Source organism: Brassica napus, chromosome A3 (genome assembly GCF_020379485.1).
Source record: "Brassica napus cultivar Da-Ae chromosome A3, Da-Ae, whole genome shotgun sequence".
Lineage (NCBI taxonomy): Eukaryota > Viridiplantae > Streptophyta > Magnoliopsida > Brassicales > Brassicaceae > Brassica > Brassica napus.
In genome coordinates, this window is record NC_063436.1 from 5,080,739 (window position 1) to 5,093,783 (window position 13,045).

At 41.1% G+C, this 13,045-nt stretch overlaps 3 protein-coding genes and 2 pseudogenes across 4 annotated transcripts; 2 read left to right on the forward strand and 3 right to left on the reverse strand.

Annotated features, from left to right (window-relative positions):
- Nucleotides 1-33: 33 nt before the first annotated feature.
- LOC125599123 lies at nt 34-4,867 on the reverse strand (annotated as a pseudogene).
- On the forward strand, nt 4,849-6,621 carry LOC125599154 (trafficking protein particle complex subunit 5-like). The gene is made up of 8 exons (XM_048772671.1): nt 4,849-5,087; nt 5,269-5,357; nt 5,468-5,531; nt 5,685-5,762; nt 5,865-5,941; nt 6,019-6,085; nt 6,171-6,278; nt 6,375-6,621. The coding sequence occupies exons 1-8, from the start codon at nt 5,016-5,018 to the stop codon at nt 6,405-6,407; spliced, it is 588 nt and encodes a 195-aa protein (XP_048628628.1). The 5' UTR covers nt 4,849-5,015; the 3' UTR covers nt 6,408-6,621.
- Nucleotides 6,622-7,528: 907 nt separating this feature from the next.
- LOC106443244 (transcription factor LRL3) lies at nt 7,529-8,711 on the forward strand. Its single transcript, XM_013884816.3, has 5 exons — nt 7,529-7,752; nt 7,852-8,004; nt 8,075-8,140; nt 8,216-8,350; nt 8,430-8,711. The coding sequence occupies exons 1-5, from the start codon at nt 7,567-7,569 to the stop codon at nt 8,709-8,711; spliced, it is 822 nt and encodes a 273-aa protein (XP_013740270.3). The 5' UTR covers nt 7,529-7,566.
- A 417-nt stretch (nt 8,712-9,128) lies between these two features.
- On the reverse strand, nt 9,129-10,230 carry LOC125599337 (cytochrome c oxidase assembly factor 6-like). Of its 2 annotated transcripts, none has more exons than XM_048772722.1 (4): nt 10,067-10,230; nt 9,843-9,980; nt 9,618-9,762; nt 9,129-9,427 (listed from the first exon to the last, which is right to left on the reverse strand). In XM_048772722.1, the coding sequence occupies exons 1-3, from the start codon at nt 10,148-10,150 to the stop codon at nt 9,634-9,636; spliced, it is 351 nt and encodes a 116-aa protein (XP_048628679.1). In that variant the 5' UTR covers nt 10,151-10,230; the 3' UTR covers nt 9,129-9,427; nt 9,618-9,633. The 2 variants fall into 2 exon arrangements, with proteins under 2 accessions (XP_048628679.1, XP_048628673.1); XM_048772716.1 differs by having other exon boundaries at nt 9,129-9,433.
- A 489-nt stretch (nt 10,231-10,719) lies between these two features.
- Nucleotides 10,720-13,033, reverse strand: LOC125599254 (annotated as a pseudogene).
- Nucleotides 13,034-13,045: the final 12 nt, after the last annotated feature.

The window sequence follows — 13,045 nt, forward strand, 5'->3', positions numbered from 1 at the left end:
CTTCGCTCTACTTTTATACTGTCTCAGACATAGTAAACAGCAAAAAGGCAAACACCAATGATCAAGTCTTTATAGGTAGTTTACAAGAACAGAGTAACAAAGTTAATACAGTATATATAACACAATGCCGTTAAGTATTTTTAAGATATTCCTGCTCTCTCGAGGCACTTAGTATGAGAACAAAACTAAAAGACCAATAATCTTTGAAAAATCAACTAGTACAAGAGTATTCTCTCAGAGTCACCCTTATGGCCTATTCTTACGCAACATAGCTCCTACCAACACATTCTTGCTAGTCTCCTAATCAAATCTTCATTGAACTTTGATCCTCCATCTGGATACCGTCACAACTGCTTCCGTGGAATGAGAGAATCTCATGACATACGTTTAAGCAGCTACATGGGGCATCAAACTAATAGAGCCAGTTCCTCAACTTTTTTTATTTCCACTCCATTTTATGACTTTCAGCTACTTGTCCACCTTCTTTTCCTTGATGGCCGCTCTGCTTTCACCTCTGAATCCGCAGGGCCTTCAATTTTTGCAGAGGGAAGCATCTCAGACTCCATTTTCTTTACTCCTGCTTTGTTGTCTTTCTCCGTGGGCATTGGAAGTTTGAACCGTTCACTGCGTTTCTTGAATTTCACAATCATGTCCAAGTGCCGGTCCCCTAATCCCTTCTCGCTTCCATCTTTGGTCTCCGCAAGGTCATGGCCACTTTTCTCTTCAGTTACATTCCGGTTCTTGCCAATAGAGCCAAGATTAGGTTCGCTAGCTCGGCCATTAGTGCCTTTTTCCTTCTCTTGAATTTTTGAGGTGGATGAATATCCCTTGGCAGTGATATCATCATCTCTCTCTTTGTGGCTTCCCCAACGCTCCAGTTTCGTACGTCCTCTCTTTGAATCTTGTAGCTCATCACCAGAGGAAGTATCTTCCTTGTGTCTTTTGGTGGCGTTGTGCTGCTGTGAGATCTCACTCCTGTAGTTTCTTGCTTCGTTGGTTCTCTTTAAGCCCTGAAAGGCATCCAAGAAACATCAACACTGACCATAAGGCATATTATAAGTGACAAAACCATGAGATATATTATAGGTAAGATTGGCAACGGAACAAAAAAGTTTGCAAGATAATATTTGCATTCACAATAACTAAGTTAAGTTTGCAAAACTTGGATGAGATATTAATAAATTTATTTCATAAGCTGATGAGGCATACAGTCACTTGGGAACTGCCATTTTGTTCTCCTTGCTTGATCCTCGATGAATCTGTGTCTTCTCTTTGTTCTTTAATCTTTCGTCTAGAATCTTTATGTTTTCTATCTTGCAATCGTTGGCCATCTAAAGAGTCCACAACCTTGTCAGTTTTAGCACTTGTCCTCTCCAGCCTTTGTTTTTTCTCATTGCTAACAATGTCGTCTTCGCGTCCTCTGTGATAGGAAGAACTTTCTTCACCAGGGTGTTCCTTTCTCTTCGTCTGTTTAGTCTGCCTTGTTGTATCCTTGGTGAGATGCTCTTTATACTCATCCTTCATCCTTGAAGATGATCGGTCTTCTGAACCTCTATGACCCCTTGCAGCCACCTGCCTCTCTCGTCCTCGTGCTGATAAACCATCCTCGTGAGTTAGTTTTAGTTTATCCAAATCCCCACGCTCTCTCAACCTCTCATTACCATCTCTCTGCATATAGATATCATCTCTGTGCCTTAGAGAAGCTTGGTCGTATATATCATCTCTGATTTTATGTTGGACGTCTCTCTTTTGATAGTCCAACCTATCACCACGTTCTCGTCTCAGGCGGCTGATTGATTCTTCTCTTTGACCAAATGAGATTTCATTCTTCTCAGAGCGAGTTCTTCTCACATATTCTTCAACCTTCCTCCTCTTGCTGATGTGATAATCCAGTTCATAATTATTTCTCAAACCACCATCATCCACATGATTTCTCGAAGGAACATGATCATCTCCACGGTCCCTTTTTCTAGACCCTTCATCCCCACCTCTTCTACTGAATGTGTCATCCTCTTTCCTGCGCCAGACTCCCCCATCAACATCTCGCTCTTTCCTTTTATCAAAATCCTTTCCACTTTCACCTTTGCTCCCCGCTCGAGTTCTTTCCATTTCTTTCCCTATGTCTTGATACTTTCTGCTCTGATGCTGTGCATTGTTAACGTGATGTTTCTTATTGCTAGCTGGTCGAGTACAATGGTTCCTATCTTGAATAACTTCCTCTTCCGCGCTATCCTTCAGTTGCTGATGATCTCTGTGACTTCCAGATCTTGCTTTGCTGCTTTCACTACTTCTCTCTGTCTTTGATTCCCCTCCATCATCTTTCTCAACCGCTGACCGAGGGACTGCAGAACTCATTTTCTGCTCCTCCTCTATCTCAGCATCTTTGCCAGCTTCACCTCCCACATCTTCACGATCAACAGTTGATGACCTTGTGCCTCTGTCTCCAACAGGAGATGATGAACGAAAAGTCTGGCCACTATCAGCTTGTTCTGCGCCTTTTTCACCCGAGGGCTCATCCTCATGCGAATCCTCACATACAATCTGGCAACAAAATCAATATCAGTTAGTAGCAGTCAGTATAGCATGCAAATATACCACACCAGTAAAACCAAAATTAAGAGAGATTTGAATCGTATTCAACCTCAATGATAGCTTCTAGGTCACGCATTCGAGGAGCACGTGTATCAATGGATGATGGACGCTCAACAGAACCAGTCTCCACAGGTATTGGTCTTCCGGGGGGCTGAGAGAAGAAAAAGATGCAACAAATATTCTCAAGCTTTAAATGAGACAATATAGTGAACCAGAAAATAGACAATGCTACTTTAAATGAGAGCAAAACAGGAGGAAAAATACCAGTGGAGGTCGAATATTAGCCGAGTCACCTTGAGCAGTGTCAAGCTTCACTAGATTTGAGGAATCAACAGGAACAACTTGCGCCCCCGTTGCTGCAGCTAACTCCGGGGAAGATCTGGATCATAACTCTATCGTACAGGAGAATGATTAGGAATGCAATGTCACCGTTTTTGTTATTGACGAAATCTTGTGCCATAATATATAAGCCAAGATCCAGTTTACCTGATCTGTTCTGCCACTTTCATAAACACGTATTCTGCTTTTCATAGTAGTCTCTATACGGTGTTGATCCTGTAAGAATTAAAAGATGTTCCTCTTAGTACTTTTCATTTTGGCTGAAATAAGGATATGAAACACAGTTATTAAATTACCAGCTGTTTGCAATAGTCTTTCCAGCTCTCCTCATTCAGACCAAAGTTGAAGTAGTCTGTGATATCAACTCCTTGATATCTCCAGGGCTTTTCCTCAAAAGCGTCTACGTCGAACTCAAATATAGTCCTAGATATACGCAAAAGGTAGACATCAAATAAAGGAAACGCAGCTCTGTACCAATCAAAACTTGGTGCTTACAGTCAGATATCAGACAAAAAAATAAGATCTCTACATTTCAGAACAGATAAAAGAAATTACTTGTGAGAAGGAAGAGTAAAGTCCAGTCCCCGCCCAGCTGTATTACCACCCCAAGTCTGGTGATAGCCTTTCTGAGCAGCAGAAGCATTCCTCACTCCCATTGGACGCCAATCTCCTCTGCCACGACCGGCCATAGGACCAAGGTTGGCGGGTGGACGAACTTGACCTGCAGCAGATGCTACACTTCCAGAAACAGGGGCAGCCCCGGGTCTTATATACTGCAATAGAAATATAATTATGTACAAGTAGATCAATACCAAGCCTTGTTTTGTCTCAGCGTGAATACTCCTAACTTTTGGTATGACTAATCCAAAAATATGAAATCTTTGACGGTAAGTTGGTTTCATAAAGCAAGTTAGGGTCGGAAGAGATTGTTGTTCTTCATTAAAGTTAGATTGGTGGCTGCGTAGGCTTGCGATATACAAGGAGGAGTAATTATGTTCTTATCTTCCATTCACATTAACATACTCTGCATATGGTTATAAGAAAACAGAAGCAGAAGACTCCAATGTTATCTGATTAATATAATCTGCATTTGCATTCAGGACTATAATGTACAAGTACAATGGATATATGTATTTAAAATCAATGAAAACTAAAAAAGGGCCACGACAAGAACCTCGGCCAATAAGTAAAGTAACCAGTGACAACATTGTTGCATTGACTCTGACCTTAAACTGAGAATGAAACGGATGATGATACCCATGGCTGTTATACCCAGCTTTAGTCGGTCCAGCAGCACTACCCTTCACAGCTTCTCCTTCCACAGCTTCTTCTCCCCAGAGCTGCTGCTCCTCCATATGTTGATTCGGATCAGCGTCTGTCACTATAACAAGCGGCTCTTCATCATCGTCATCTTCGTCGTCTCCCATCCTTGCTCTTCTATCAGCTACGTTGTCGTTCAACACTATCTGCAGATCGTCTTCACTGTCGCTATCCCAATCATCTCCTTGTCCTCTGTAGCCTCCATCGCCAACCTGTGCCGTACCTTGATCTGTAGCCAAACCAGGAATCGCAGGTGTGGAATCGGCATCGGGTTCTTCGATGTCGAAGTTCATGTCCTTATCGTCGCCAATTGCGTCGTGAGAGGGAGTGGTGGATGGTTTGGAGGCGGTGGTGTCGGGAACCTTAGCGACGGAAGGTGAATTAGGCTCCGCCGCATCTTGTTCGTGTAATCGGAGGTTGAGGTCGATTGAACGGAGAGGAGGCGGAGGAGGAGGTTGGAAGGGCGGGAGAACGTCGGAATAGAGATCTCCGAACTCATCGTCTTCGTCCATTGGAGTAAGCGGAGAACGGCCGTGAGAGAGAATAAGAGAGACGGTGAAGATTAATTTATATTGACCAAACCAAATCAAACCATACTAAACCAAACCAAATCGATAAAATTAAAATTAATTAATAGTATTAAATTTGCTCATTTATCAAACCAAAGACAAAACCGGCTGTAATAAAACAGATTCTTTCGCCGGAGAAACGTAAATTTCCCCAGAAAGAATCTGTGTTTAGGGTTCTGAAAAGCGAAGAAGAAGATGATCGGAGTAGGGAAAATGAAGCAGTACTCTAATGTCCTTGACAAGCCACTCAGCAAAGGCAAACAAGAGGTATATCTCTCTCGCTCTCCCCCCCCCCCCCTAGATCCACTTTACTTCTTCAATCAAGATACTGGACCGAGAGTATTGGAAATGAGAACATTCATTCGATTCGGCGTACGATCTGATCTCTTTGTGGTGATCGTTTAATTCTGGAAAATTTAGTTGCTTTGAAACTCTACGTGCATTGCAGGTGAGCTTGAGCGCGTTTGCGTTCTTGTTCTCGGAGCTAGTTCAGTACAATCAAACCCAGGTTGACAACATTGCTGAACTTGAAAGAAGGTGAGCAAACAAGATATGATCTTTACTTTCTTTTTTTTATTACTCTGAATCATTCACATTCTAACAATGTGTTTTTGTTCTTGGTAATGATGGCTCTCTCTCTCTCTCAGACTAGAGGATGCTGGGTATGCAGTTGGATCTCGAGTTTTGGAGCTTCTTTGCAACCGAGAGAAGGTAAGTTTTGTTTTTAGCAACACATCTGAGACTTGTTGGCTGAAAGACTGAAAAGTCAGTCATCGTGTCCTTTCATATAAGTTTAGCAATGTAGAGTTCAGTGACGAGTCTGTTTCTCGTTGTTTTATGGATACGTTTATCTCATTGTATTAGGGTAACAGAAGAGAGACACGGTTACTTGGGATTTTGTCTTTTGTCCACAGCACCGTGTGGAAGGTGTTGTTTGGGAAGGTTAGTGAGTGGTGATTTTCAAATTGAATTAGTTGTTAAGAGTTTTTCTGTGAACGTGAGTGTTTCTGGATCCTGACTCGCGCTTAATGAACATGCCATTAGGTTGCTGATTCACTTGAAAAAGGAACAGAACATGAAGATGAGTACATGATCAGTGAAAAGGAGCTTCTCGTCAACAGGTTTAGATTTCTCCACCTCTTTCCATTAACACTTGAGATAAAGGCGAGAGAAGTGATAAAAAAATGTGGAAGTGTAGGTTCATTTCGATTCCAAAAGACATGGGAACATTCAACTGCGGGGCGTTTGTGGCGGGCATAGTTAAGGTGAGTGGTATCTTGGCATTTTCATGAAATATAAATGGTTTAAGAAGAGGACAATGAGGCAGCCACCCCCATCTTCTCTATGCAGGGAGTTTTGGATAACGCAGGGTTTCCTGCTGTGGTAACGGCTCATTTTGTACCCATTGAAGGACAACAACGCCCTCGGACTACCATTTTGATCAAGTTTGCTGATGAGGTTAGTATCCCTACATCTCTCTCTATATGACTTATCTTTACCTTGAGAAGCTCAATCTCTCACCTGTTGTACCTACTTTCCATCCATGCTGCACAGGTGCTTAAAAGAGAGGCACGGCTAAGCCAATGAGAGCACTTTTTGTACGAGTTGCCACATCATGTTCTTGGAGCTGTTGGCTTTATGTGAACTGCTTGTGTGCAAGTCTTGCCTGTATGTTTTGGTTTAACTTAATACTATAACATTTTAAATTGAGCTGCAAAGCCTTGTCCGTTGATTGATGTAAACTACATACGTACCCTCTTGTTACAATTCTAGCTGATTATACAACAGTTTACCAGTTTTAGAACAGTGTATGCAAACATGGTTATGCCAGTTGTGTAACAAGAGTGAAAACATGACATTATCCAGTGTAGAAGTTACAAAAGCAGATTGATATATCAATTTAATCAGTAATCAGTACAAATTACAAAGCAGGAAACAAACAAAACACGTGTCAAGAAATCAGTTCCTGCCGAGAGAGAGTGATCTGAAAGAATAAGTCTCTGAAATCAGACTTCTTCTTGGAGAAAGTAAAGAGAGAAGCATAGGCTTCCTTGGTAGCATTAACTGGAACTGGATCCCCCGCCATGAACTTCTACACGGTAACACCATTAAAATTCACATTCACATTCCCATCCCATCCCATCATCCATCTGTCTATTTGCCACCTTTACTACTGTATCAGCCACCACAGTTACAAAAAGAATTACAAACCCTTAAAATTAAAACTAAAAGCCTCTGTGTGTGTTTGGGCCTTTTGTTTTATATGTTGTTCTCTTAGGATTTGCATAAATATCACATTTTTAACAACTAACTGCTAAACTGGGAACATTTTATTCATTCAAAAGGGCAAAATATTTACCTGACATGAATATTAAAATGTGATGTGTTTATAAGTGTTTTAGAAAATATAAACAAAAATGATGTACAATTGATTTTATACAGATTCGAGTAAATCAAAATTTGGATTTTAGGACTATTACAACAAAAGCAAATTGTTCTAAAAAAAATTAAACAACAAAAGCAAATATTAAAAGAGGCCGGCTACGTACGACTTTTGTGAGATAATATATTTGAGAGATTCGAAACTCATATTATTAAACATCCCAAATATACCTAAGGGAGTAAATATTTAAAAAAAGAAAACGAAACGGCCAGAAAATTGAAAAATTAAAATTTAAAACAATAATTGAAAATGAGGATAAAAATGCATGAGGAAGCAAAGGAAGAAGACAGAAGACGAGAAGAGATGGAAAATGGGAATGGAGAAGGAAAGCGAGAGTTCATAAACCAAAACAATAACGGTTTCTTTGACTCCATGTCAATGCTTTCCTCTCTTCCTCCTCCCTGGGGCTCATCTCTTCCCCCTTCTCCTCCTCCTCCGCATTCACTCCTCCACGCTCTCACCGTCCCCGACAAGTTCCATCAACCTCAGGCACCAAACTATCACACCTTTACATTACAAACACCAAAATATAATAATGTTTATGATTCCTCAAATGACATCTTTTGTGTTATTGTTTGTCAATGTCAGGAGTCTGGTGGTCCAACAACGGGTAGCCAAGATGGGTTGCAGCATGCACAAGGGACAGTGTCGACCACCACGAGCCCACCTGTGGCCCGCCAAAAGCCAAGGGTGCGAGCCAGGAGAGGCCAAGCCACTGATCCTCACAGCATCGCTGAACGGGTAGCTTTATTATTCACTTTACCTCCATCTCCTCTCTGTTTGTGTTTCTGATTGTATTGTTTTGTGGCAGTTGAGAAGGGAACGCATTGCAGAGAGGATGAAGTCTCTCCAAGAACTGGTTCCCAACACCAACAAGGTACTCTATACTTTCATGATTTTACTATTTGTTTTGATCTTCATAATAACTAAATTGGTTGATGATGTAATGCAGACGGATAAGGCATCAATGCTGGACGAGATCATTGAGTATGTTAGATTCCTTCAGCTTCAAGTCAAAGTACTAAGCATGAGCAGACTGGGAGCTGCAAGAGCAAATGGTCCACGCCTCAATGGTCTCACCTCCGAGGTCAGTTTCTAAGTTCCTTAATGGCTTGTTAGGTAAAGTGACATAGCACCAAACATCATCATGGTTTTTGGTAATGTAGGTAGGAGGACGGCTCAACGCACTCTCAGTACCATCCAATGGCGTTGTAAATGGGAATGGAAACGCAACAGGATCATCCAATGAGAGCCTACGGTCAACGGAACAGAGGGTGGCGAAACTGATGGAAGAAGACATGGGATCAGCAATGCAGTATCTTCAAGGGAAGGGGCTTTGTCTAATGCCCATCGCTCTCGCAACTGCAATGTCATCTTCATCTGCTCACTCTCGTGGAGCTCTCTTCAACCCGACCTCAAATATCGTAGCAACAGAGGAGCAAATGTAGTAGTAGCAGCTGCACCTGAAGCCTCCTCCCCTATGGATGATGTCTCTGCCTCTAACAAGGCCTAAACCATAGGATCTCTCATTGTTTCTTCATTTTTTTTCCATTTAAAGTCAAAACATTAATATCCATTATGTATCTGCTATTTTCACTGTTAAGGATTAAATAATAAAAAAATACTTACAACATGTACAACAACGAACATAACCGACAAGGAAGAAACCATACAGAACAGAGGTTGGTGGGACCGAAAACTAAGAGACATGCGTCCCACTACTTTTTGTCAACGTTGCTAGCATTTGGGCAATCGAATGTAACCTGAAACAGTATAATATTCCATTCAAGTTGAAGCACCCCACTTTCTACAAGTTATTATATTCAGGCTCAAGTTCATTAACCTACGCGGCCATTTGAATACCATTAGTGAAAATAGGGCTTATACATTAGAGGCAGAGGAAGATACATAAGTAAACCAAGTCAATGACTCACTCACTGATTCAGCAGACTCTTTAAACAAAATAATCATTTATATATCAGGCAAAGAAGAATCAGGTTCCTTCAAAAGCACACATTTATTATTCCCATGTTGTAGGCTTACCAACTCAAATAAAGACGAGAGACTTTAAGGGATAATAAAAAAAAAGTCGGCAAAGAAAACGAGTCATATGCTTCAGGAACAGTAAGTGCTACCAAGAGATTACTCAGTGATCTTCCTCTTCCTCTTCCTACACAACAAAGACAAAACAAAAACTTCCCGGAATGAGCGAAAATGCGATGTACTCAAAGACAAGGTTAAATCTTGATCAGCTAAACAATGGTGAGAAGACAGAACACTAAAGAAGTCAAAGAATCAAGACAGAAGTCATATAAGGACAGATAGAGAAACAAAGTAAAAAGATTGCGTTGTACCAGAAAAGGAAGGGATCTACGTAGAAGGAGAAGGCTTGAAAGTGTAAGGCTGAGGGAGTGACATTGGGCCTTTCCTCTCATCTCCATCATCTAGCAGCCTTTGCACTCTCTTGTTCCGACAGTACTCCCTATCGAAATGCTTCACCTTCATTTTTTTTATTACATTCATAATTCATTAGATCAAACCCAAAAAGGAACTGAGAATGAGAGAGAAACAGAGGATACCCAGGAAGAGCGGCAGCTCTTAACGAACTCGGTTCTGGAAAGGCTGCACTCTTTAGGGTAGAGAAGACCTACGGAGGCAATCTCAGTGGGTTTCTTACCAGATTCCTTCTCCAGACAAGTGTAAAAAGCATCTCTTGCCTGCAAAAATTAGTGATCACGATTTCCCTAATCACCCATCTCGCAATCGATCCCGAAAAAGACAAGGAAGTAGGAAGATAACTGACCTTGTAGCAAGCATCTCTAGATTTCTGAAGAACGTCCTCGTGTACCTGATTAGGGTTTGACGAAGCATAAGCATCGAGCACCATGTTTTAGCAAGCGACGGTGAGAAGAAACGAGAGCCGGTCGACGTGAGCAAACCAGCAAAAGAGAAACCAATAAATTAGATTATAGATGTGGGCCACTATTCATTAATAAACGGGCTGTTTCGGCCCAACAATTTAGTCGGTAGACGTGGGCATTCGTTTTTTTTTTGTCGGTTTTACTCGATCGGGTTTTGATTTTTTCAGTTTTGAAAAAATGCCTCTGAATTAAACCGTACTATATTTTGGTTCAGTTCGGTTTGAAACTCAGTTTATAAAGTTCGGTTTTGGATTTTATATTGTTTCTGAACTGAACCGAAATCGTTATATTCCTCGGTTTATCTGGCTGATAACTTATTGGTGAAATTTTGTACAATTCGGTTAATTTCAGTTTATTTAGTTGATGTTTATCGAACCATTTGGTTTACAAGTAGCATATTGAATCTGAACAGTTCTTAGCAAAACCGGATGTCAAACCAAAAACAAAAATTCTCAGTTTGATCAGTTCGGTTTACTTCGGTTTGAGCCGAATACCAGCTCTAATACAGACATTGGTTGGACTCCAAACTAGCCTCTTGTTAAAAACTTGCTTTGTTTCGACGTACTTTCATAATCAAAATCCAATTACATAAGTTATCTGTTTCTTCCTCAGTCTACTTACTTTTCAAGTGGTACATCATCGCTCTTTTCTTCCGCTCCTTGCTTCTTGAGCTGTTCCAACCCGAAGTTCTCCTCTGGCTGCTTCTTCCACAGGTAATTAGCTGCGTCTATCCATCCTCTATGCACCACAAACTTCTTCTCTCTTATCGCCCAACGAACCTTCTCTGTTCCCACATCCATTGCCACCACGTGTGTTACAGATTCATCCACTTCCGTTGCACACGTGGCTCCCAATCCCTCAGCCACCCTCCACAGCGGGTGATCCTCAGCCTGGGACTTGGTCGGGAACACTCGACTGAACACCACTTTACACCCTTTAAGGATCTCTTTACGCACTTGCTTCAGTAATGACCTCACGTCTCTGCCGGATAAGTCTTCTCCTCCATCCTGAAAAGTAGCAATAATCAGAAAGCAATCCAGACGAGAGAAGTTTCTCCTTTTACATATTGATTATTGAGCATACCTCAAAGAACAGACTATGCGTTTGCTTAAGGACTTTAAGAACTGTGGCAAGTGCCCCATCTGGTTCACTCTCATCGCTCTTCAGCTGCGAGAGAGACTGGAATCTGTGGTCAAACTGTTTGCAGCTTGACGCAAAAAAATGATACCTCTCTATCACGATCAGATTGTCTTTATGACTTGGCCATGCCTGTGCATTCAAACCAAGTATCAGAAATCTAATCTAACACAATAACATCATGATTATAAATGACATGAAACATTGACAAAGCAGACAAAAGAAACTTACATTCTCTGTATCGTCAAGAATCAGAACAGCCTTTTCTTGTCCCAGCACCACATCTAAACTTTTTGATGTCTCACCGTGCCATCATCTCGAGAAATGATCCGTTCGCCAAAGTACTCTCCCTTTGGGTCCAGCAGCTTCGCCATCTGTCGTGCATATGGCCTATCTCCCATTGTGTATATATACAATACAAACATCTTGCTGGCTTCCTTTAGAAACGAGTGAACAAACGGTCTTAATTTGGTCATCATATGCATGAACTCCAGCATGAAGAGATCACCACCAGAAACATCTGAGATCAACAGAAAAATATTAAAAAACTTAGTAGAACTGGATAACACATGCAAACATCTAGGTGGAACAACACAAGAACACACAAAAAGAGTTTAGGTATATTACCTTCAAGAGAATGTGTAAGGCTTTTCAAGTATTCCTCCTCTGGTCTCAGGTCCCTAAGTACGGTTGAGTTAAGCAAAGTGTGGTCTAGATCAAGAACTAAACATAGCTTCCGCTGGCTTTGCAACATTTTCATATCTATATCACGCATCCGGGTTACTTCATCTTCATGGAACTTTATACCCTAAAGAAAAAAGATTTCCCAAAGCTCATTAACAATAAGCTAAAGACTTAACGCTCTAATGAAACTAGTAAGAAAAATTGAATAGATTGGCATACCTTGTGTATGTAAGTGAATGAAATACCAGTTTTCTTCTTCTTCCACTCTTTGGCCACAAACAATGCACATGTTTCCAAAGGTGCCTGGGTGTTGGCATGGTAACTTGCTTGAGGATGCTTCTGCAAACAAAATAGCAATTTCAAAAGTCAATATGAAAGAAGAACATATAACATACATAAAGTAAGGCTAAAGAAAGAGACTTTCACCTGAGATTTCTTGTGAAAACTTCACAGAAGCTACTTCCTCAATCTCATCTTCATCCACGGTTTCTAGATGCTCCAGTTTTCGTCTCTTTAACCTAAAAGATGATTGAGAAACATGGTGAATACACAGTGAAACTCTAGTGCTTTAAGATTCAGATATGAAAAAAACAAGCATTGAACCTATGATTGGAAACTTCAGCATCATCCTCGGCTGCATCTTCGATGGGAAATGACTCGGAGGAAGAATCTGAGTTAGAGTCCAACTCGGTTTCAAGGAAGGCAGCAAGATCATCGCTACTGGAAGAATGCACTGGTGAATCACTCGCCACACTCATCTGAAAACCACTCGAAATCTCAGAATCAATAACTCACAAATTGATTAAAACCTAAATTGCTAAATCGAAATCGAAGTCGAAGAGAACAAAGCGGAGTAAGAAGAAAATGGAAGCATACCTTTCTTCTTGGTGTCCTTCAATGGCGAGAGAACACTCAAATGGTGATTAGGTTTTGACGACGGAGAAAGAGATACGCCTCGACGACGGTGTGTAACCGTGAAGTGAATGCTCCGATTGATATTTCACGAGCGCCAGGTGGTTATGTAAACGAGGCTCGTTAAG